The sequence below is a fragment of the Dromiciops gliroides genome, chromosome X (genome assembly GCF_019393635.1).
Source record: "Dromiciops gliroides isolate mDroGli1 chromosome X, mDroGli1.pri, whole genome shotgun sequence".
Classification (NCBI taxonomy): Eukaryota; Metazoa; Chordata; class Mammalia; order Microbiotheria; family Microbiotheriidae; genus Dromiciops; species Dromiciops gliroides.
In genome coordinates, this window is record NC_057867.1 from 38,632,714 (window position 1) to 38,655,336 (window position 22,623).

Sequence of the window (22,623 nt, forward strand, 5' to 3'; positions counted from 1 at the left end):
ATAAAGTAGGACAGTTTAAAAAAATCAAAAATTAAAATTAAAAAATCCATGCCTCCCGTCCCACCTTAAATACGAGAATGTACTTGTCTTAGATTGGCATGAAATGCTATAAACCTCGTTTGTCCCATTTCATTTTTCATTAATCCAAATGACTTAAGAAATTAAACTAAGGGGGGCAGCTAGGTGGTGCAGTAGATAAAGTACCAGTCCTGGATTCAGGAGGACCTGAGTTCAAATCCGGCCTCAGACACTTGACACTTACTAGCTGTGTGACCCTGGGCAAGTCACTTCACCCTCATTGCCCTGCCCTCTCCACCACCCCCAAAAAAAATTAAACTAAGAAATGACAGGAAAAAATTGGACAATTTATAGAAAGGTGCAAAACTGAAATTAGAGAAAGGCTGGACTGGGCTTTTCCCACTGGAATCCCATGCAAATATGAGGAGAAACATCAAGAAAGTAAGAACTGTACCGTGCTTGAGTTTGGAAAGCATTGATTTCTCAGCATCTACTGAAGCACTCTTTCCGACCAACAGTCTCTTGGCTAAATCCTTCTTATAAAAGGCTTCAAAGACATCTTTCCCTACAGCATTTCAAAACAAAACAAACAAGAACTTGCAATGAGAAAACCGAACAAAACTTTCACTAATGACATAACCGCAATGCATCACAACTCCATTATTCAAAAGTTCTTCTGATAGAACCGGAAAAACATTGGATTTCAAGTAGAGCATCAGAGTTCAAGTCTTAGCTCTTCTATGGACTTCATGTGTGTCCTGGGGCCAGCCTCTCCCTGGGCTGGGGCTCATTTTCTCTCCTGCAAGAGGAGGAAGGGGGACTGGGCGAACACTGAGATCCTTTCTTGCACTAAATCCTATAGACCCAAAGGTCCAGTTACTCCACTGGACACAAGGCAGTGGTCTGAACACAGCCCTTACTCCTAAAAGACTGTTGTGGAAAAAAAAAAACAAAACAACAAATGACATATACTAAAAAATAACCTTAATTAGAGACCACACTCAAGTTTTATATAAGCCAGATTCAGAGAAACAGTGAAGTCTACATTCAGGCTAATACAATAGCCAGACTGTGCCTGCCACTAATAAGGTACATTAATGTAAGGATCCAAATGAAAAGAGTGGTCAGAGCTCCAAAGAAACATTGCCTATTGGCTGTTTAACAACCTCCTACTTGGTTCAAGTGGCTTGCCACCAACAATTCTTGTTAGAGGGTCAAAACCAAAGAGCAAGACAGTTCCATAATGAGTCTAAGTCAGCCTGATGAATTCAACTACAGGAATAAGATCCTTACCTCAGCTTCCTCAGCTCGATGTTCCCACCAGAATACATACAGCTTTTCTGTTGAGTACTTGGTTTTAAGTGAAGGGGGAAAAGTTCCCACAGTTCAGAATCACTCACCGTAAATGAACCGAAATATAATCATGATCTTGTCCAACATTTTCTCAAGCTCTTCATCTGTAGCTTCTTTGTTACCTGCACGGAGCTTTGAATCCACATACTTTGCTAAAAAACAAACAAACAAACAGGGGGAAAACATGTTCCTCAATGATGCTTAGTGGGTAGACATCTTAACAAGTATGTTCTTTCACCCCCAGTAGAGGCAAGAGAAATGCAGAGCCTGTAAAGCCCCCAGAAACACTTACATCCATTTGTAATTTTTTAAAGAGAGCCACAATGTGCCAAAGAACTACTTGATGACTGATTTCTACTTTTGCTTCAGGATGGTCCACAGTAAATGAAAACCAACACGCTGACCTACCCACTTCTCATATATTCCACCAGCACAAAATACAAGAAATACTAAACGTCACTCAAGCTACAGTGTTTTCCTAAGACTTTATGGGATCTTCATCTAACTTTTCTTTTTTTGTTTTTTGTTGTTGTTGTTGTTTTGCAGGGCAGTGAGGGTTAAGTGACTGGCCCAGGGTCACACAGTAGTAAGTGTCAAGTGTCAGAGGCCGGATTTGAACTCAGGTCCTCCTGAATTCAGGGCTGGTGCTTTATCCACTGTGCCACCTAGCTGCCCCTTCATCTAACTTTTCAAAAGAAAACTTTGGTTCTCCTATAACAGTGACACATACAAAAGGGTTTAAGATGACTAAATTCGTAGCATGGGAGACAGAAGAATTGAATAGGCAAACATCTGGCAGCTGAAAGTTTGTGTGTGTGCATATACCCCAAAATGTGAGCATGTATGTATTGTGTCTCTTGGTATGTATGCTTGTACATTGCTCTAATCCTTCTGCCAAAAATAGAAGTTGGTTCTTACAGAGGTAAATACTGGCTTTCCTGGAAATAAGATCTAGGCAGCTGGCTGAGGAGGCTATAGAGGAATTCTGAAGTAGTAGTGGTCTCTTTCACCTAAAATTAAAACCAGAAAAGGCAAGCTCTGGATGGAATCAAATGTTGTAGAGTTCCCTTGCTTATATGACATTGTAAAGAAATGCACTGTGAATTTTCAGCAACACTCAGGTACCAAAACTTTCAAAAAATTTTCATTAGTTAGAATGTCTGAACAAAAGATATTTACAAACAGTAACAGCCAAAAAAAAAAAAGAGAGAGACAAAGTACATGGGAATGACTGAACAAGTTGTGGTAAGTGAACATAATGGAACATTACTGTGCTAAAGAAATGATACATATAAGGAAATCGGAGAAACGAGGCAAGGTCTACTACATGAACTGAAGCAGATCAAAGAAAGCAGAAGTGGGGAAAATACAGTGACAACAAGGAAATAAAATGAAGATAGCAGCTGTAAGGCCAAACGCAGTGCCCAATGTTGGGCCACACGACTCATCTTGGGACACTTTTCCTGAAGAGTTATTGGGCAGAAGCGGGGGAAGGGAGGCCATAGGCATCTCTATTAAACGGCTACTGTGTGCCAGGCACCATGTTAGGTGCTTTGCAAACATGATCTCATTTGATCCTCACAATGACCTTGGGAGGTGGTGTTATATCTTTTTGGGGGGGGGGCAGGGCAATGAAGGTTAAGTGACTTGCCCAGGGTCACACAGCTAGTAAGTGTCAAGTGTCTGAGGCCAGATTTGAACTCAGGTCCTCCTGAATCCAGGGCCGGTACTTTATCCACTGTGCCACCTAGCTGCCCCCTATATCTTTTTTACAGATGAGGAAAATAAGGGAGACATGGTTAAGTGACTTGCCCAGGGTCACATAGCTCTTAAGTGTCTGAGGACAGATTTGAACTCAGGAAGATGAGTCTTCCTGACTCCAAGCCCAGTGCTCTACCCACAGCAATGCCACATAAGCTGCTCTCAGCCAAGAAACAGGAAGCAACAAAGAATTCTAAGTATTCGAAAGAGTACCCCAACATTAGCATTCAGAAGAACTCCTTAGGCTACCACTCAGTGCTTACTTCCTCTTACTTTATTCACAATTCTAACATCTCTAGTCACTGGCTAGTGTAGAACACTAGAAATAGGGGTGGGAAGTACTTAGCACAGCTCAGGAGAGCAGGCACGCTGACATCAGAAACAAATAATATCTTAAAGCAATAGAGAGGACAGAAGCATGAATTCTGGGGCCATTTGGCGTGGGAACAAACAGTCCTACATGTTATTCTAGAATGCTTCATTGTTCTATACATACAATGAGATGTATACAAATACAAAGAGAAAAGTGTAATTCAGCAGCTAGAGGCTGGCCTTACAACCAGGTGCAGCTAGGGTTCAGCCTTATCTGGGTTGTGTGGCCCTGAGTAAGTCACTTAACCTCTCACTGCCTCACTATCAATTAGAGATGACTTGCTGATCTGCACCAACGGAGAAAGTTTCCACACCATGAATTCCTGATGCTAATGAAAAACCAAGTCTGGACTTAAAAGACCAAATCAAACAAAACTAAGGACTAAAAAAACAAACAAACAAGCAGATATACATGTGTATGTGTATTTGCATTTACTTGCTCTACCTGCCTGGCAGCTGACCGTCTTACCCTGAGAAGAAGTAACTTAGCCCAAGTGCCAAAGGCAGCACAGGGTAGAGATGCAACTTGAACCCGGGACTTCCAAGGCCAGCTCTCCAACCACCATGTAGCAGTGGGATATGCTGGCTAGAGAGACGGCATATGATAACGAGAATAATAAGGAACACTGCTAAACTAACATTTATATATTTATAAATTATATTTGTAAAACACTTTACACACATCTCATCTCAACTTTACAATAGCCCAGTAAGATAAAGAAGTAGTACTGTCCTCATTAACAGCTGGGTAAACTGAGGATGAGAGCGGTTAAGTAACCTGCCTAGGGTCACAGAGCCAATCTGAAGTAGGATGTGATCTTGGGACTCCCTGACTCCATGTCCAGCCATCTATTCACTGGCTACCTAGTCACTGCCTCATAGCTAGTTCAACTCTCTCACTCGCTCTCTCTCTCGCTCTCTCTATTTCTCTCTGCCTGTTGCTTCTGCCCCTCTCTCTCACCAAAAAGTATAGCTACTAATATATGCATATAAATACATGTATACATTTATAAATATAAATCTGTATATATAAATGCATTTTTCATATCCATAAACAAGTAAAATATTTGTCACCTGTGTATATATAGCTATTATTTTTAAAGCCTCTAAGCCTCAATATGGTTCTGAGGCTCAAAGGCATTAACACAAATAAAATGATGTGCCAAGCTTAGAGTGTCAGAGAAATCCAAGCGATGGCTATCAGCACCCTCTCTTTCTATCTAGATCTATCTCCGGATCTATAGATAAAGACAGCTATAGATATATACACACATATGTCATACATCCATATACATCCATAGAAATCACACACACAGAGACACGATATAGTTAAACACATAAATGAGGGATAGATACATGCATAAATATATGTGAAAATGGAAACAAAATGGATAGTAACATACGAACCATAGACACAGACTTGTGAATGAATGGCTACACATATGTGAAACAGTTATGACAACCATGAATAATATGTGTAACTAAATAAATGCAAGCTATAGGCAGTTACATAGGTAAATATACAAAGATACATGTGTAACACAAATGAGTGCATTGTGAATCGTGAAAGCTTAGACATGAAACATGAAGGATTGGGAATATATACATGTGAAATAGATAGGAAGGCAAAAATATCCATATAACATAGGTAAAACAACTTTCTGAGTGATAAATATAGGCATATGAATAAATAAGTGAAATAAACATGAACTGATATGTCATATATATGAAAATATGTGTGCCACGCATATAGAAGCAATAGTAATGGATGTATAAATATGAAACAATCAGATGAATGTGTGACTAATATAACAAAAGTATCCAAATGGAGACTTATACAGGTGTGTGAGGGAATATCCTAAGGGCCCCCGGGGGCAGAGGGAGAAAAGAGCTGCTGCTGGGGTTAGAATAAGGCTGGAGTTCAAATCCTGCCACTTATGGACTGCATGAGCCTAAGAAAGCCAACCTCTTGGTCTGTTTCCTCATCTGTAAAATGAGAATATGAATAGTATCACCTTCCCAAGGTTGTTCTATAAGTTAAGTGAGATGACACAAGAAGTGTTTTGCAAACTTTAAATCACTATATAAATGTTTGCTATTACTATGGTTATTTTAGCATTACTATCGGGGCAGCTAGGTGGCACTGCAATGGATAAAGCACTGGCCCTGGATTCGGGAGGACCTGAGTTAAAATCCAACCTCAGATACATGACACTTAACCCTTATTGCCCCACCCAAGGGGGAAAAAAAGTAGTGTTACTATCAACACATGAAGATATAAATTAATAGATAAATGTGTGAAACATGAATGGGTATATCAGAAACATGGATGAATAGATATGCGTGCTATGGAAAACTTACAAATGGATATTCTCTGAAACATACAGCAACATATATGAAAAGTTTAGGAATGAAAATATATGTACCCACATACGTATGAAACTACATACTATGTGTAATGCATATTTATGGATACATGAATTCATATACATGAAATATGCACGGAGATGGAGATGTACATATATATGTATGTATGAGTGTGTATGAGAAACACCTATGAATAGAGAAATATACCCATACACGTCAATAGATATAGAAGAAATGTGTATTAAGGAAACTCATGACGCATGATGTAAATTAATCATCATATATGGATTTATAAAACACATGGAGATGTGCACAACTGCATAGATATGCAATGTATTCGGATAAATGGAGAATGGACATCTACATATAGGTAGACATCAATATCCAGATAAGTGGAATAGGGTATAAAGGAGGTGTACATAAATAAACACATACAGCTACATATAGATATGAAATGCATTTATGTGTACACAACTATATATGTACAAAATGAAAATGGAGAGGCATACATCAATGTGTATACATTATGTGTGTATGTACACACACTTACACTGATATATTAAATGCCTACAAATGGAAACAAACAGCTTTATATTAGATACAGATATGAATAGATTCTTATCTACATATATATGTATAAAACCTATGAATGAATGAAGATATAGATACCTATATAAAAGCATATTTACCTGGAGAAGTAACTTAGCATCTCTGGAGAAACCTCCTTCCCTCCCTTTCTCTCTCCCCACACACACACACACACACACACACACACACACACACACACACACGTGTCTATAGAGATGAGCCATACATGAAGGAATGGACATGGACACATCTACATCTATATATCTATACTCACAGATATAGCTATATGTCTGTATATAGGTGAAACAAAAAGAAAGTCAGATCTATATAAAAGGATTTATAGAAAGATGAGACATCTATATTACAGGTAAACAGCAAAATTTACATAGCTAAAAAGTACACAAAGAGTATAATAATGTTGCCTGAATATACCCAAATATGAAAGGTATATCGATGGAAATGTCTACACACACACACAAGAAATGTGTGATGCATATACCAACAGATTATGAATGTATATAAAGCTGTATATATCTCCATATGCTATACAGGAAATGAGTATGAAAGAAGATGCACACATTAATCTGTATGTGAAATGCATATGAAGAGCTAGAGACTTCACCATTTACATGTGTATATATGAAGATACATTTAACTACATATGTGTGTATGAATAAAAACAAGTTGCATTCATCAAGTGACCTATCTTTATGACAAACATGTATAAATGAAGATGTATGCAGCTACCCATCTATATATAAAGATAAGACATGAATGAATTAAATGAGATAGCTCTATCTAAATACATGTGAAGGGATCTACACATATACATGGAGACATCACTATCTAGATAAAAGAAATTTGTTATGACTGGAGATAAAGGCATCTAAACACAGAAGCATCTACATAGAAATAAAAGGCACGTGAATGGAGATGTACCATAAAGGTACATGTACCAAATAAGAGATGGTACAAATGAAAATAAAGACATACATACATACATACACACACACACACACACACACACACACATCAATACACAGGTAGGTGAAATGTGTACAAGTAGTTAGCAAAATAGATATCTATCTACATATAAACATCAAGATCTAAAGTGATTTAATGAGTATTAAGAATGGAGATGTAGGGGGCAGCTAGGTGGCGCAGTGGATAGAGCACCGGCCCTGGAGTCAGGAGTACCTGAGTTCAAATCCGGCCTCAGACACTTAACACTTACTAGCTGTGTGACCCTGGGCAAGTCACTTAACCCCAATTGCCTCACTAAAAACAAACAAACAAACAAACAAACAAGAATGGAGATGTAGATGTAGATGTATCAAAATCTAGGTAGATAAAACATGGATGAATAAATTGAGATTACCATACCTGTATATTATAGGTGAAATGTATATAAATAAATAGGTACATAATCTACTTATAAGGATAAATGTGACATGGGTAGAAATGGAGATACAGATATTTTCATGTAGATGTCAATACATATATACAATACATATGAATGAAAAAACCATGCATGTATAGGTAACAGCATGAAGATGAGGACTTCTGCATATCAATATTAAATATGGATGAGTAGAGATCTACAGAACCACATGTACATGAAATTGGAATAAATGAGAGATAGACACATCTGAATCTTTATATATGAAATGTAGGAGAAGAGAGAGATACATATACAAATAAAAGGCAAATGTAAATCCCTTTCCCCTCTTTTCTCTATATGAAACCCATATGGAGATGCATACATCCATACTATATAAAGATGGAAAAGCATACGAATGGAGATGTATGTGTACATGTATGAAATGTGTATAAATGAATGAGGCAAATATGTATATGTAAAGATGCATAAAAATTAAGACATTTACAGAGATCTATAATATTGATGGCTGGACAGAGAAAACACAAATGGAGAATATGTAAGTATATATATTTCTATCATGTTATATGCAAACACACAAAATCTACATAGATGAAACACACCCAATGAGATACATAAGAACAACACAGACAAATGAATGACGATGAGTATATCTGCAGACATGAGATGTATATGAATAAATGGAGATGTATATACCCACATATTTACCTGAAATGTATATGAATGATTATAAACCCACACATCTATGAAACTCATATTAAGAGACAAGAGAAATACATATGAATGGGAAGACATCTCAGTATACACAGGAAACTCATTTGACTATAAAGATATTTATATCTATATATACGTAGGAATTGCATATGGCTAAAGAAAGAGAGAGAGAAGGGGAGAAGGCATCTGTGTATAGAGATATAGATAGATGAAACCCATACAAATGAACAGAACTCTATGTGAAACATGGTTGTATCTGTGTTGGATGTGTGCGCCTGAGAAACAAATGAATATAAATTAATGCACACATGACAAATGTATATATGAATGTTTATAGATGAGAAATAGGGATACAGATTAAAAAAAAAAAAGCCTGGTTACATATATGAAATAGATCTAGTTATACAGGGAGAGGGCCCAGACCTGTGATATCATCACTATAGTGTGAACAAACTCCCTCTACCAAGGTGGGGTTGGCACCTTCTCTAAAAGCTAGGGGTAGATCTTCAAAACTAGTTCTGTAGCCACTCTGCTCAGCGGTCTCTCATAAAGTACACATATAAAATATGAAAATGTGTGTGTGTATGTGTGTGTGTGTGTGTGTGTGTGTGTGTGTGTGTGTGCGCGCGCGCGCGCAGGGGAATGAATCACTGAAAACCAGTATGGATACAGACACAAATAATGAGAGCCACAATTACTGGAAAATACATATATGGATTAAGAGATATATAGCTGTATCTCTCAAATATATAGGAATGTACATATAAAAATAGAAATAATATCTATAACCAATGTATATATTATATAGGAAAAACATGTATCTATATGTATATACTGATGTGTGTATAGGCATGTATATATGTATAAAACATACATATATATAAAGCATGCATCCCCAGAGGTCTTATCTCTCTATCCACAAATGTATTAGTTTTATTTTGCCATCCATCTTTGATTTTTCCTCTCTCTATCCATTTCTGTATATGTATATACCCACATATATTTTTCATAATTACACCCACATATCCTTTTCATCTAGAGAGCTCCATGGTGCTATTTCATATACTCCTCCCCCTATATTTCTCACAGACAATCAAGATTTCCATACCCTTTTCTTACTTTACTATACATGGATGTTCCCACTCCCATCTTTGAATACAACTGTTAATCAAAATAAAGAGGAATGGCGCAATGGAAATTTCTTGTCAGGAAAAGTGGGTTCTAGTTTCAGCTTTGCCTGCCCCTTATTAAAACACATAACCTTCAGGGTAGAGTGGAGATAATCACAATTCTCTCGTCAGCCTATTTCCCATGGCTTTGAGAGCTAAATGACGCATGCACAAGCTCTTTAAAAACTCTACGGCACTGGGCAAATCTAAGGCAGGATGATCATCATCTAAGTGTGCACTTATCAGCTCTAAAATTTCCATGACAACCCCAATTTAGTTCAATTTATCATGATTAAGATGACAGGGATGTAGGCAATGGATTTTGGTCAACTGTTCTGAAGAGTTAACACTGTGCCCAGTTAACACTTTAGTTACTGAGACAATCCACTTGGTGAATCGCTGTAGTCCTTGACAATGCTAGACAAATGGGGAGTTATTGAACACTGACCAAGCCCTTGCCTTCGTAGACTCCTGAGATGCATAGGGCTATTTGTCCCTTTGCTTAAAGATGCAAGACTGCAATGACGCTGCCTGCAGAGACACTAGACATGTTGGAGTGTGCAAAAGTAACAATCAACAGCCTCTAAATGAAGGCCTAAGGGGACTCTCTTTTGACTAAAGTTCTTAAACATCTCCCATCCCCCTTTTTAAAAACTCAAATTCTTGGCAATTTTCCAGATAACTGTGGTTGAAGAAGCGAGCACCAGGGGCTGTCACTATGTCAGGGCCTTTCACAAACTGCTCCAAGTACCTGGTACCAAGAGACAGTCTTTCATAGTTAGGAGCTGAGTCCCAGAGTCTAGTTTGCATACACGTGGTTTTAAAGCAAGAGATCAATGGAAATACCATGAAAACCAGAGAGACCTTCAAAAAGAAGGGTACAAAAAGGAGTAAAAAAGTACCTATGAGCTCAGCAGGCTTGTTGGGTCTTTTGTTAATGAAGGTTTCAAACGCTTCTTTCATGGCATTGACAAACTTTTCATTTTTCATAAAGCAGATATCAATAATATGGTCAACTTTATCTTTAAAATCCAGCAATTCCTGCACCATGGTCTTGTCTTTTTCTGGATTGATGACAATGGTGCTGCCGAATGCCTAGAGAACAAAAAAATTCAAGAGTGAGAAATATCACTGGACCCGAACATATATCTTCTTCAAAAGAATTTTCACTGGGTTTTTGTTCCTTTAAAATGTTGTGCATACACATAACAGCCACTTTCAAATTGGGTTTTAGAAATCTTAAACCAAAAACACCCATGACTTCCCCATCTGGCTGGTCTCTTCACTTCAATCCCTCCAAAGACTCACAATGTCACCCATTCAGGGGCTCCCCCTCTCCTGGCAGATCTAGGTCTTAGATGACCATGTCTTAATAGTCCCAAGGCGGGGGCAGCTAGGTGGCGCAGTGGATAGAGCACCGGCCCTGGAGTCAGGAGTACCTGAGTTCAAATCCAACCTCAGACACTTAACACTTACTAGCTGTGTGACCCTCGGCAAGTCACTTAACCCCAACTGCCTCACTTAAAAAAAAATAGTCCCAAGGCTCTGGGCCCTTAAAGTGTGGCCCTAGGCTTCTCTTCTTTTCAGCTTTCAGAACCAGCACCCTAGGGGCATGTGTTTTTAAAATAATTTGCTATTGTTAGAGAAACAAGTCTGGGGTAAGCATATATCAGTTTATTAATATCATACTAATAAGGGATTGACCACATGTCTCCCTAACTTCTCATGGTCTCGGGCCAAGTGGTAGAGAAAGCAGGGAAAGAACATGCCAGTTAGCTTGCCCCCAAAGACCCATGCTGTATCCCAAAGAAACAGGCAGTCTCAGTGAGACACAAGAAAGCTCAGAAGACCTAAAATACCTAAAAAAAACCCCTCTTGTGGCATCTTTCAAGGGGTTTTTATCCTCTTTTGACAGAGGCAGGTCATTCATTATACACTGATCAAAGCTAATTGGTTAGCATCATTCAATTCCATTGGTTGACATGACTTGAAGGTGGTCTACATTAAAATGAATTCTATAGATGACAACAGGGAAAAGGATGCAAAAGACCCTCATTCAAGTTGCTTAAGGCAAAGTCCATTATCTAGGTGTGGTTCAATCCCATCAGTCCTTCACCCATCTATCTCCAATCTACCTCTATTCCTTTTGTACACTTGGGTTTGTCCCAGATGAGATTTGTTGGTTTCTCAAGGAGAACTGACTTGGAGGGGGTTGGGGGGGAACTGAGAAAGTGATTTCTGGGTCCCCCCCTCCCGGAAATCCATTATTAATAATTACTTTCTCACAGACAGAACCTTTGAGGAGCCAGGATCCCTTTTATGCCATGAAGAGGCAACCAAGAAGAAAAAGCTGAAGCTAGTGGACTTAAACACATTACGACATATTAACCCCCAGAATACACAGAGTATAAGGTATTGACTGGGGCATGTTTTATAGGATTGCCTTTTTAGATTAAAGGTCATAAGGCCAATCTCCTTAGTAACATTTTATTATAAAGAAGTAGATGTTAGTATTTGGGACCTTTAGGAAGACTGGGAAAGCGGTAAAAAGGGGGAGGGCTGGGGGCAGCTAAGTGGCACAGTGGATAAAGCACTGGCCTTGGATTCAGAAGGACCTGAGTTCAAATCTGGCCTCAGATACTTGACACTTACAAGCTGTGTGACCCTGGGCAAGTCACTTAACCCTCATTGCCCCACCAAAAAAAGGGGGGGGGGGGAGGGAGGGAGGGATCAATTCACAATCATTCAGGCCAAAAAAGAAAATGTTTCCCTTCCCCTCCACATTCACTACTATAGCTGCTTCAGGCATGAGAAGAAAAGAAGGGCAGTAATAGCTTTGGTCTTGCTTTGGCTCAGGGACATCCAAACCAACACATCAATCATTTCCAACTTTCTAGTTCCTAGAATTCTTTTTTTGTTTTGTTTTGTTTTTTTGTTTTTTAGTGAGGCAATTGGGGTTAAGTGACTTGCCCAGGGTCACACAGCTAGTAAGTGTAAAGTGTCTGAGGCCGGATTTGAACCCAGGTACTCCTGACTCCAGGGCCGGTGCTCTATCCACTGCGCCACCTAGCTGCCCCAGTTCCTAGAATTCTTAATGTTTTGGATATAGGATGTACTGAAGACCTGCAGATAAAGAGGTCTTAGCTGGCTACTTTTACTCCATGACATGAAAAAGCAATCCAAGTGATGCGTGTCAGTACCTTGATGTATTCAATCCAGTGCTGCAGGAGAACCTGAACTCCGCTGCGCACTCTACTAAACAGCTGATAGAGTAGAGATAAATCTTGAATCCGATTTTCATCAAGGAGGTGATTTAAACCTAAACGTTTGAAACATTCAAGCATTTTAAAAAAGGGAACAAAGTCGCCAAGTTTATTTTGAACACTAGAATTACCTGACATCTTCATGAGCTATGAGTTATTGTTTTGCTACTTTTTATTGGGGTGGTTGGTCATGCAAACACTTGCTCTGGATTCAAAAACAGTCACTTTTACAAGTGAAAACTAACTGATTCTTAGTTGGATTGAGGAGCATCACTAGGTCCAAGTAACTCCAGAGAGCAATTTCTCTCTTGACATAGTACAGTGCATCCTCTTAATAAACGCTGGTGCCAGAGGCTAGGCTTGACCCTTGCCAAAGAGACTAGCCCTCTTCTGTCACTTGAGGGAATCAGGAGATAAAGCTCAGGCCCTACAAATCAGTGGCTCTAGTCAACTGAAAAGCCAGGAGGCACACCAAGTACCAATACCACTGAGGCTTACATGAGGCATCCACATATAGACCAGAGTATATTGAGCTTCATGATTGGTCAGTTTAATACACCTCCTTGGGAGCCTTTCCACTCATGTAATATTATGACAAAAAGCTGAGAAAAGACCTCTTGTAATGTTATAATGCTTGGTAGGGAATCTCATTCAAACCTACTAAGAGCCTATTCTCTGATCTGTGGGATTCCCAGTGAAGATTCCTCCTCCCCTTCCAGCATCTGGCTCAGATCTCAAAGGTGTTTTCCATGCTTGCCAATTAACAAGACCTTCCACATCTACAAGTTTCTACTTTTATTGCTTGTTGATCTTTAAATATACTCTAAACACCGTTTCAGATCCTTGACACCTAGGAGAGATGGGCAAATAACATTTGCCTTTCTGTCTAGGTGAAAAATCTGAAAAGCCCAGAACGTCTCAGTAATTCGATGAAATTTACAGGGGGTGTTGAAGATAAAATGAGGACCCAGACAGGATCCAAACTTCACAGGTTTCCCAGGAAGCGCCAAACACCCAGCCTTTGCTTTTGTACTGGGATCCAATATATCGTATCAAGAATTCCCATTTTGTGTTTCTGTTCTACATGATTATAACTCATTTTGACTCTTGATTTCCAGCACGGATGGTAGGACATGCAGCCTTGAGGTGGAGAAAAGAAGCTACACAACTTGTGCCCTCCCCTTACAGGTATATCTTTAGAGACAGGGCTATGGCATTAGGTTCGACAGAGAAATCTTTTCCAGATTTCCCACTTGCTGCAAACATTTTAATAAATACAATCTTTCTTGTTTAGATTGGAACAATTACCTTTCTGAAGAATGGCTGTTAAGTGTTCACCTAGAAGTTGCTTTTCTACAGTAGCAATTAGTGGCTTCCTATAGAAAAAAAAAATATGTTTAGAATCATTGACATTCCCCAACACTGGGGATTTAAAGCCTGTCCTGAAAAGAATTGTAAAATAAGCTATTTTCTGTTAGTCCCAACGTTCTTTAATCACAACCAGTAAAAATGCCCTGGTCTTCTGGAGTCTAGGAGAAGGAAGAGCTCACAGCCTTAGGCACTTGCATTTGCACTGCGAAGTGACCAATTCTGTGGCCTCACTGTGCTTGGCCTTCTTCTGCTCTTAGGAAGGCAACCAAGAAGCTGCCTGTGCCACCCTCATTGGCAGTAGGTAGGAACTGGAGGATCATGGGAGCAGGCTTTCTCTGAGTAATGTCCACTGAACTTTAGCCTAAAGGTCTCAAAGATCAAGGCAGTCTCTTATCACAGTTTCTACCGTTGGACGCACAAAACAATCCAACACTCAACTGGATCAAATTAAAGCGCTTCACAGCTTGCGTTACTTTACTATACAAACCAATGAAAAAGGCCTCAAAATCACATGCCTGGGCACATTTGTATGCCTCAACAAGCCCTTTGCAAAATTAAGTACAGATGGTAAAACTATTAGACTGAATCATGCAGCAACACTTACTGGGTACTCAGATCTAGATAGGTGATCAATCTATCTGCTTCTTCTTCCAGACGCTTGTTGACATGATGAAGGTATTCCGGAACCTGCAAAGACAAATCTGTCACTCCCTGTTTTCCCCCTGAACCATTCAGAAGACTGCCCAGCCTGGCTTACCCTTCACAGAGCTGACAGGCATCATTAGCCATAACACTACAAGTGGTGTGTGTGATCTGGAGTGATGGCCTTTGGGGACTCAGCAAGTGTCACAGAGAAGACATGTGTCACAAGAACACAAGGAGGAAAAAATTCAAAGAAGTACATGGGCTCAGCTCAGTGCTAGTCAACTGTCAGAAGGGTGTGTGTGTGTGTGTGTGTGTTGGGGGGGCAGCAGATCTAACACACAGCCATGCTTTTCAAGTACCTCTCTTTCTTGCATTAAACGCTGACCCTCTGCCGCATACAGCCGGTTGGTTTCTTCCAAAAATTTCTGTTCAAAAGAATCTTGATAAATCTAAGAAATAAAGGAGAAAACAAGTCAACTCATCCATTCATTTGCTCAATAAATTTCTGGAGAAACTGCCATGTGCTTATTACAAATTTGGCTTCTAAAGTACCAAACTAGAAATTCTCTTCTACTTGGTGACCAGAGACATTCTCTACTTCAAGGGTCTGTAATTCATTTTGCCAGTGCAAAGCACTTCCCCTCCACAAAGGCAGTTCAGAACCCCTCTCTGACCAAGGAGATAGCCTCGAGAGTTGTTAGGGATGAAAATTTCATCCCTTGCAGCAAACCTGGTGACGAAATCCCCTAAATTTAGCTAGGTTGGTCCAGCGAACACAGATATCTAGGCGCTACGCCTATATGTGGATGGAGCCTTTCCAGCTTAGAAAGGCCTAACAGAAATTACACTTTGCTGGTCTAGCTTTTGAGAACCTAGAGTCAACGCTACACTATAATGAGGCATCAGAAAAGGACTTTAGTGGAGGAAATAGAAAAAGCACTCACCTGCAGGTCTGAAAGCATACTCAGAAGGCTTCGAAGCAAACTTCTATCAATTGCTTCACCATTCCTTTCCCTCTCAATCAAAAGGAGAATGCCTTCAATAGTCTTGTTCTGGACTTTCTGATCACTAATTATATGGGTCCTAAATAATTCTAGTCCCATGTCCCTGAAAGTCAACCAAACAATTTCCTAAATAATCGGCAACTTTTGAAAATGTTAACTTTCCCCACAAAATTGTAATTATGATTCTTAGTTCTGAATCAACTCCTTTACAAAGTTTGTGCATGGGCAGAATGAAATATGAAGCTTATTTGTTAAAAACTATTCTATGCAAATGCATTTATACGTTTTGTTATTACCCAGAAACAAAGCTAAAGGTCAGGTTTTCTCTTATGGTGCTGACTCTGGCACAGTTTCAAAGCAGACTATTAATAAATAAAAAGGAGCGACCAATAACAACTGGCCCAAATTAGAGTATAGTTTTTTAAACAACCATTTTTGGGTATTGAATCTGCAGTGCTTTCTCCAAGTACAGACAATGTCCACATTGACTATTTGGTGTGGAAATCATCTATTCCAAAGCAAACACTTGAACACAAGGCTGGCGTCCTCCAACACACAGTTTTATCTTAACTGTGTCCACTGATATGTGCTAAGGGAATACAAAAGGATTTTAGTATGGGCAAGCCATAGTATTAGCAAAGTTACACTGCTAACCAGAGTTCAAAGCCAAACAGAAATGGCTGGGGAACAGATTGTCAGGGTAGATTATCAAAAGTCAGTGCTAAGAGTTGTATCAGATAAGCCTATTTATCTATTTGAGGGCATTCTTACCAAATGGAAGGCAGCATTGAATTCTGAAGGACATACGTTCGATCCAGGAACAAAAAAATGCTCCTAATCATGATCTGCCAGGAAAGAAAATAAAGCACACGGATTTTTGTATTTTTCAAAGACTGAAATATCATTTGCTCATAAAAAGACCTAAGGAGAATGAAAAATAAGCATGTTCACTTTGGGCACAGTGCAGATACACACCCTTGTGAAATCAACACTCCCTTCTCCAATTAGTCTTATTCAGATGGATTTTTCAGAAAGGGAAACTTTATAGAATAATCCTATTACTTCCTTCCTTCTCAATGGCAGTGGGTAAAGAAGGTTCTAAAACTCTGGGTGTGTGAAAGACTAAAAACACATCAGAGATCACCCAATCAAATTCTTTGCTTTTACAGCCTGGGGACAGAAGTGCCAGAGAGACAAGTGACTTGTCCTTGGTCACACAGTCAGGGGCACAGGTGGGGCTCCAATGCACCAGGCTGCCATGTACTGCCAAGCTGATTAACAGAATACCAGATTTACTGGGATCCAAATGGATAACAGAAAGTTATGGCTCTGACCAGGCCTAAACCCAGAAACCACTGGTGGGCCTCATAACTGAAACATCTGCTGATTCTATGAGAGGACAAAATGCTGAGCTTTAAGAAAAAACAACACAAAAAACTGGGTACTAAAACCCAAGTCTTTAAGAATCTCTGATTTCACTGGTGTGGGTTCTTCTTCCATGTACACCAAACACGAGTTTCCTCTCAATTAGAAGATTGTCTCTGAGAGTTGCTTTGGCCTAAAGAGTCATCATCCCATGGTCAACCTGATGATGTGCCTCTCTAGACATAGCTGGCTAAGTCTTGACCCACAAATACTACTCAGTCACCGGGACCATCTTCAGAGCCCTTGCAGCTTGGCAGGGGACTACCAGAATTCACCCTCTACTTGCACAGCCTTTGAGAAGCCAGGGTCACTCACCTCCATGCCATGAGATAAGGGATCAAAGTAGGACTCTAGTGGAGGTTTTGAACTAAGATGAAAATTAATCTAAAATGAACAAACTAATCTGTTTAAGATCTTAAAACACCAAAAAACATCTATTTAAGAACAAAAACAAATATTGAAAAAGGACCTACGAGGATTTAAAAATTATCTTTGAGGGGCAGCTAGGTGGCGCAGTGGATAGAGCACCGTCCCTGGAGTCAGGAGGACGTGAGTTCAAATCTGACCTCAGTCACTTGACACTTACTAGCTGTGTGACCCTGGGCAAGTCACTTAACCCCAATTGCCTCACTAAAAAAAAAAAAAAATTATCTTTGAAAAAAATCGAATTTTCATTTTTTCCTTCCCTGGACTCATTCAATTACGTTTCTACTCCAGTATTTTTGGCTTAACTATAAAGACTTCTTGGAGCCTACCATTTGTCTGCAGTGATTTTGCCAGCATTTATCTATCTTCTTTAGAAAGAGAACACTGTCCAATGAATCCGTGAAGGGACATTAAGAAAATTAACATTAACAGCCTAATGCAGAGTAAGTTGCACGAGAGTAGCTTTAAAAATAAACATGGAGAATGCCCCATACAATGAAACTACACAATGCAATCCCAGAATAGGGTGCAATTTCTTGACAACATCAGTGTTTCCTTTCAAGGTCACCCTACAGGCCGAGCTGAAGCCCCCTAAGAACTTCCATTCACCACGTCCCACGTTTCCAGTTTCTGATTTAAGATTCACTCTCCCTGCCCCATCCCCAGTTGAAGTTTGTTAGGAGAAGAGGCCAAGGCTGGAAGTGCATTTTATTGTTACTAACCTCACACGCTATAAAATTCTATTATAAGCATCCAGTTCCAAAACTAAAAACCTGCTACATCTCTTTCCAGAGAGGTAAATGGAACTGGCCTGAAAATGTGAAGAGAGAATGGAAAAGCAAATAAAAGAGAATGTGCTACATGTTGTTCGTGCTTTAAAAAGGATATTCCCGGAATTGGTGAATTTGGGATTTGATATGGTCTTCACAGATCTGTCTCAGCTGTTTATATAAGTTTGCAGAAATCTTGTAGGAACAGAGGTTTTCCACAGCCTGCAAGATTAAACAGATATGCAATTCTCATTATTACTGAGTCGGAACAGTTTTTTCAGAGGGCTCTAGATAGCTTGGATTTTTCATTGTCTGCTCATACCCTTTGGCCATTTATCAACTGGGAGATGGCTCTTATTCTTATAAATTTGCATCAGTTCATATATCTTAGAAATAAGACTGTTAGATAAGCTTGCTGCAAAGATTTTTTTCCCCTAGTTAACTGTTTTCCCTTCTAATTTTCACCATGTTAGATTTGTTTGTGAATAAATTTTAAATGTTATGTTATCAAAATTGTCCATTTTCTCTTCCATGATCTCCATCCTTTGTTTGGTCAAAAGCTCTTCTTTGAAAGGCTTAAGAATTATGATCCACGATGATTCCAGAGATGATGAATGTTCCCACCTCCTGACAGAGAAGTAATGGACTAATACTGAGAAAAAGAACCATTTTTGGTCATGGTAGGTATGGGGATATGTTTCGCTTGACTATGCATGTTTATTACAAGTGTTCTGTTTTTCTGTTTCAAGTTGGTGAGTGATGTAGGAGAAAGTAAATATTTATTAATTGGGAAAAAAAAACATTTAAAAAAAAAAAGGCCCAAACACAAATACCATCTTAAAGAAAGGATGGAAGAAAAGACATTATCAATGATTTACACCAAAATATCCTTTTATGATATTTATTTTAAAAGTTAGCTAGCATACTTGAGAATAGTTACACAACAAGATCAAAGTCACTAGATTCAGTCAAGTATTCTACTGAAATGAACACATTGGTAGATAAGATTAAGACTGCCCTGAGGAGGCTCAATCTTCAGCAACTGTGACATACAAAAGCTATCTACTTACACACTGATTTGTTACAAATCCCAATTCCTTGTTCTTCAACACGCATAAGCATAACTCTCTGGGTACTGTTGTTACCTCAATCAAAAGATTAATACCTACAGTGGGCTAAAAGTTTGCTTCCTATAATTTAAAAAAAAAAAATTTTCTCAACTGGAAAATGCAGAGAATGTCACCAGGACTTTTGTAACAAGAGGTACAATATATAATCATGAGGAATTTCTCCCACATAAGGTTTCAGTTTAAGAATATTTAACCAAACATAAATTTGCCAAACAGCACAACTGATAATCTTAAGACAAATGATTGCAATTTCATGTCCTTCCATAGAAGCTAAATTGTTCTCTTCTTAAGGCCTGGACTAGATGACAAAGGGACAAGCTCCAGGCTGCGGCAGTTTCGTGGTTATGTATACCAAATGCGTTTCAAATGTAAAACAGCTGTCACATAGAGTAAAAGGATTTTGAAGAAATTTGATAAGAATTCAGATGTACTGACAAATGTAAAAAATATTCTTTTATGGGCCACAATTCATAGCAAAAGAAGTCCCTGGTCCCCCTTTCTCTCCTCTCTAATATCCTGCTCATGAAGCTGCATCTTCTCCCCTTCTGTCTTTCTTATTTATACTCTAGCTGAACGTTTCCAAAGTGAGGGCCTGTGGACACCTCAAACAGCTAGTCCTGAATAGAACTTCTCTTTCTTCTCAAATCTGATTATTCTGTTAGTGGCATCACCATTCTGCCCAGGGTCAAAATAGTGCCATCCTTGGTTTCTCCTACCCAGACCCCAAAACTGAAGTAGCAAGCTTTGTTTTTCCTCCCTCCTGAGGCTCTCATAGCCTTGCCCTCTCTTTATCACCAGGTTCAGTGGTCTAGGTCAGGGCCACACTGCAGCCGGCTCTGCTGCTCCAAATCTTTCACTGTCTCCCCATTGCCAATCCCAGACAGTATGGCACTGGAGAATCACTATCTGGCTTGCAGCTGCCTTATCTCCCAGCACTTCTTTTTACCCATTCTACACTCCAGCTGATGCTAGAACATGTCCCAAGCTTGGCTACCTGGCTGCTGACTTCTCTGTCCCAGAAATGCTCTTTGTGCCATCTTCTCTGCCCTTCCCTGATCCCCTCAGTCAATTCATGTGAACTCTGACATCAGAGTCACCCTATCTTCCTTTTTATTTAGGTGCATGGCTCATCTCCCCTACTAGTTTCTAAGCTCCTTGAAATCAGGGATCTTAACTTATTCATCTTTGTTCTCTTTCAGTCTCCTAGAAGAAGAGTCCTAGGCACACCACAGGAGAGCACCAAAGATCTGCTGAACTCCAAGGGGCAAACAAATCCACTGGTAGAAGTGAAAGGAATAAATATACTGTAAACCACATTCTAATCTTCAGGGTCTAGTCGAAGCAGGTTGAGAAAAGTGTTTCAGGCAACTACCCCACCTACCATCTAGACTGAAACCTTTCTCATCTTCCTACAAAACAAAGCCAAGAAATCCGTTACCCCTAAAGAGATTCTCAATTGAGCCCTTCAGCAGCCAACCCCTGGTAACTCCCTCATTCATTCAAAAAGGTACTGGGCTAGACTGCCCTCCCCACTCATCTCTTCTGGTCTAAGCCATCCAGCCCTAGCATTCAAGTCTCCCAGAATCCCCACAAAGCACTCCCAGACTGCCCCAGCTGGCACTCATCACTCCTTCTATTGCTGTAGCACTTATCTCTACCATTCATTTGGTAAGATGTGGGAAGAGAGAGAGAGAGAGAGAGAGAGAGAGAGAGAGAGAGAGAGAGAGAGAGAGAGAGAGAGAGAGAAAGAGAGAGAAAATATCCTGCCGCTCCAACCCGATTCTAATCCCCTCATAGGCCCGGGCCTTTTTGTCTTAGGCTCTTTTGTCTTTGGACCTTGGGCTGGCCAGCGCCCTAGTCTAGTACCCTGTTCTAAGTACGTATTCAATGAATGCCTACTGATGATGAAATACATGCTTCACCTCTGTCTTTCTCCCAGGCCTGGATCTCTCAATATGTCTGGTTCCATGGCTTCTGTGAATGATTTGGGAGTTGGGAGTTTTTCTATGAAGGGGTCATTAAGCAGACTTGGAAGAATAAGGAAAGTTGAAGAATAATTGCAATTTGATGAAAGAACTCTAATCTTAGCTGTCCTTACAATGCAAACAGGATACTTGAGATGGTAAAATCCCATTACAATAAATACTATTCCTATAGAGACTCTCATATCAGAAAGCTGAAGGCTTAGATACAGCCAATTTTATACAATGAGTCATCTTAGCAAATAGCTTAAGTCTCTGAACCCTGACCCTGTTAGTCACAGTGCTTTTGAAAGGTCCAGGTTTTATATCTTTGGACAGCAAAGAAATGGGGCAAATCAGTCTCTACTTCATTTTACCATCTGATATTCCCAGCATGCTTAAGATCTCAGCCTTCTATTAGCAAAGATTCAGTGTCATTTCATCACAGAGCTCTGGAAATGTTCATGTCCCTGATATTGTAATGCTGTGCACAAGAAAGGCACTTGATAATGCTGATCATTTACATGTTAAATTATCACGAAGACATTCATGGTATCCATTCTAAATGGCGAGGGAAAGTTTTAATGAACTAAAAGGGAAGAACTTTACAAAGTCCCTTGAAACCTTATTTAAATGATAAGGTATAGCCTTATTATAAAAAGGTATAGCCTGGTGTCATTGAAAAATGAATGAAATAAAATTCAGGGGTACCCATCAATTGAGGAATGGTGAAACAAATTATGTTTTAAGAATGTAATGGAACACCATACTCATTGCCATATCATACCGTATAAAATAAGAAAAGGGACAGTTTTAAAGAAACCTGGGAAGCCTTGTATGAACTGATGCAGAGGGAAGTGAGCAAAACCAGGATAACGATGTTTACA

General features: G+C 39.5%; 1 protein-coding gene across 1 annotated transcript in view; it reads right to left on the reverse strand.

Annotated features, from left to right (window-relative positions):
* Positions 1-22,623, reverse strand: part of CUL4B (cullin 4B) — a 45,458-nt gene that overhangs the window by 11,837 nt on the left and 10,998 nt on the right. The window contains exons 4-14 of the mRNA XM_043974188.1: positions 18,764-18,867; positions 18,205-18,274; positions 16,796-16,869; positions 15,965-16,127; positions 15,380-15,469; positions 14,980-15,062; positions 14,313-14,380; positions 12,942-13,060; positions 10,644-10,836; positions 1,419-1,523; positions 473-583 (exon numbers count right to left, since the gene is read on the reverse strand). Of these exons, the coding sequence (XP_043830123.1) occupies positions 473-583; positions 1,419-1,523; positions 10,644-10,836; positions 12,942-13,060; positions 14,313-14,380; positions 14,980-15,062; positions 15,380-15,469; positions 15,965-16,127; positions 16,796-16,869; positions 18,205-18,274; positions 18,764-18,867 (1,180 nt within the window). The remainder of the gene's footprint in view (positions 1-472; positions 584-1,418; positions 1,524-10,643; positions 10,837-12,941; positions 13,061-14,312; positions 14,381-14,979; positions 15,063-15,379; positions 15,470-15,964; positions 16,128-16,795; positions 16,870-18,204; positions 18,275-18,763; positions 18,868-22,623) is intronic.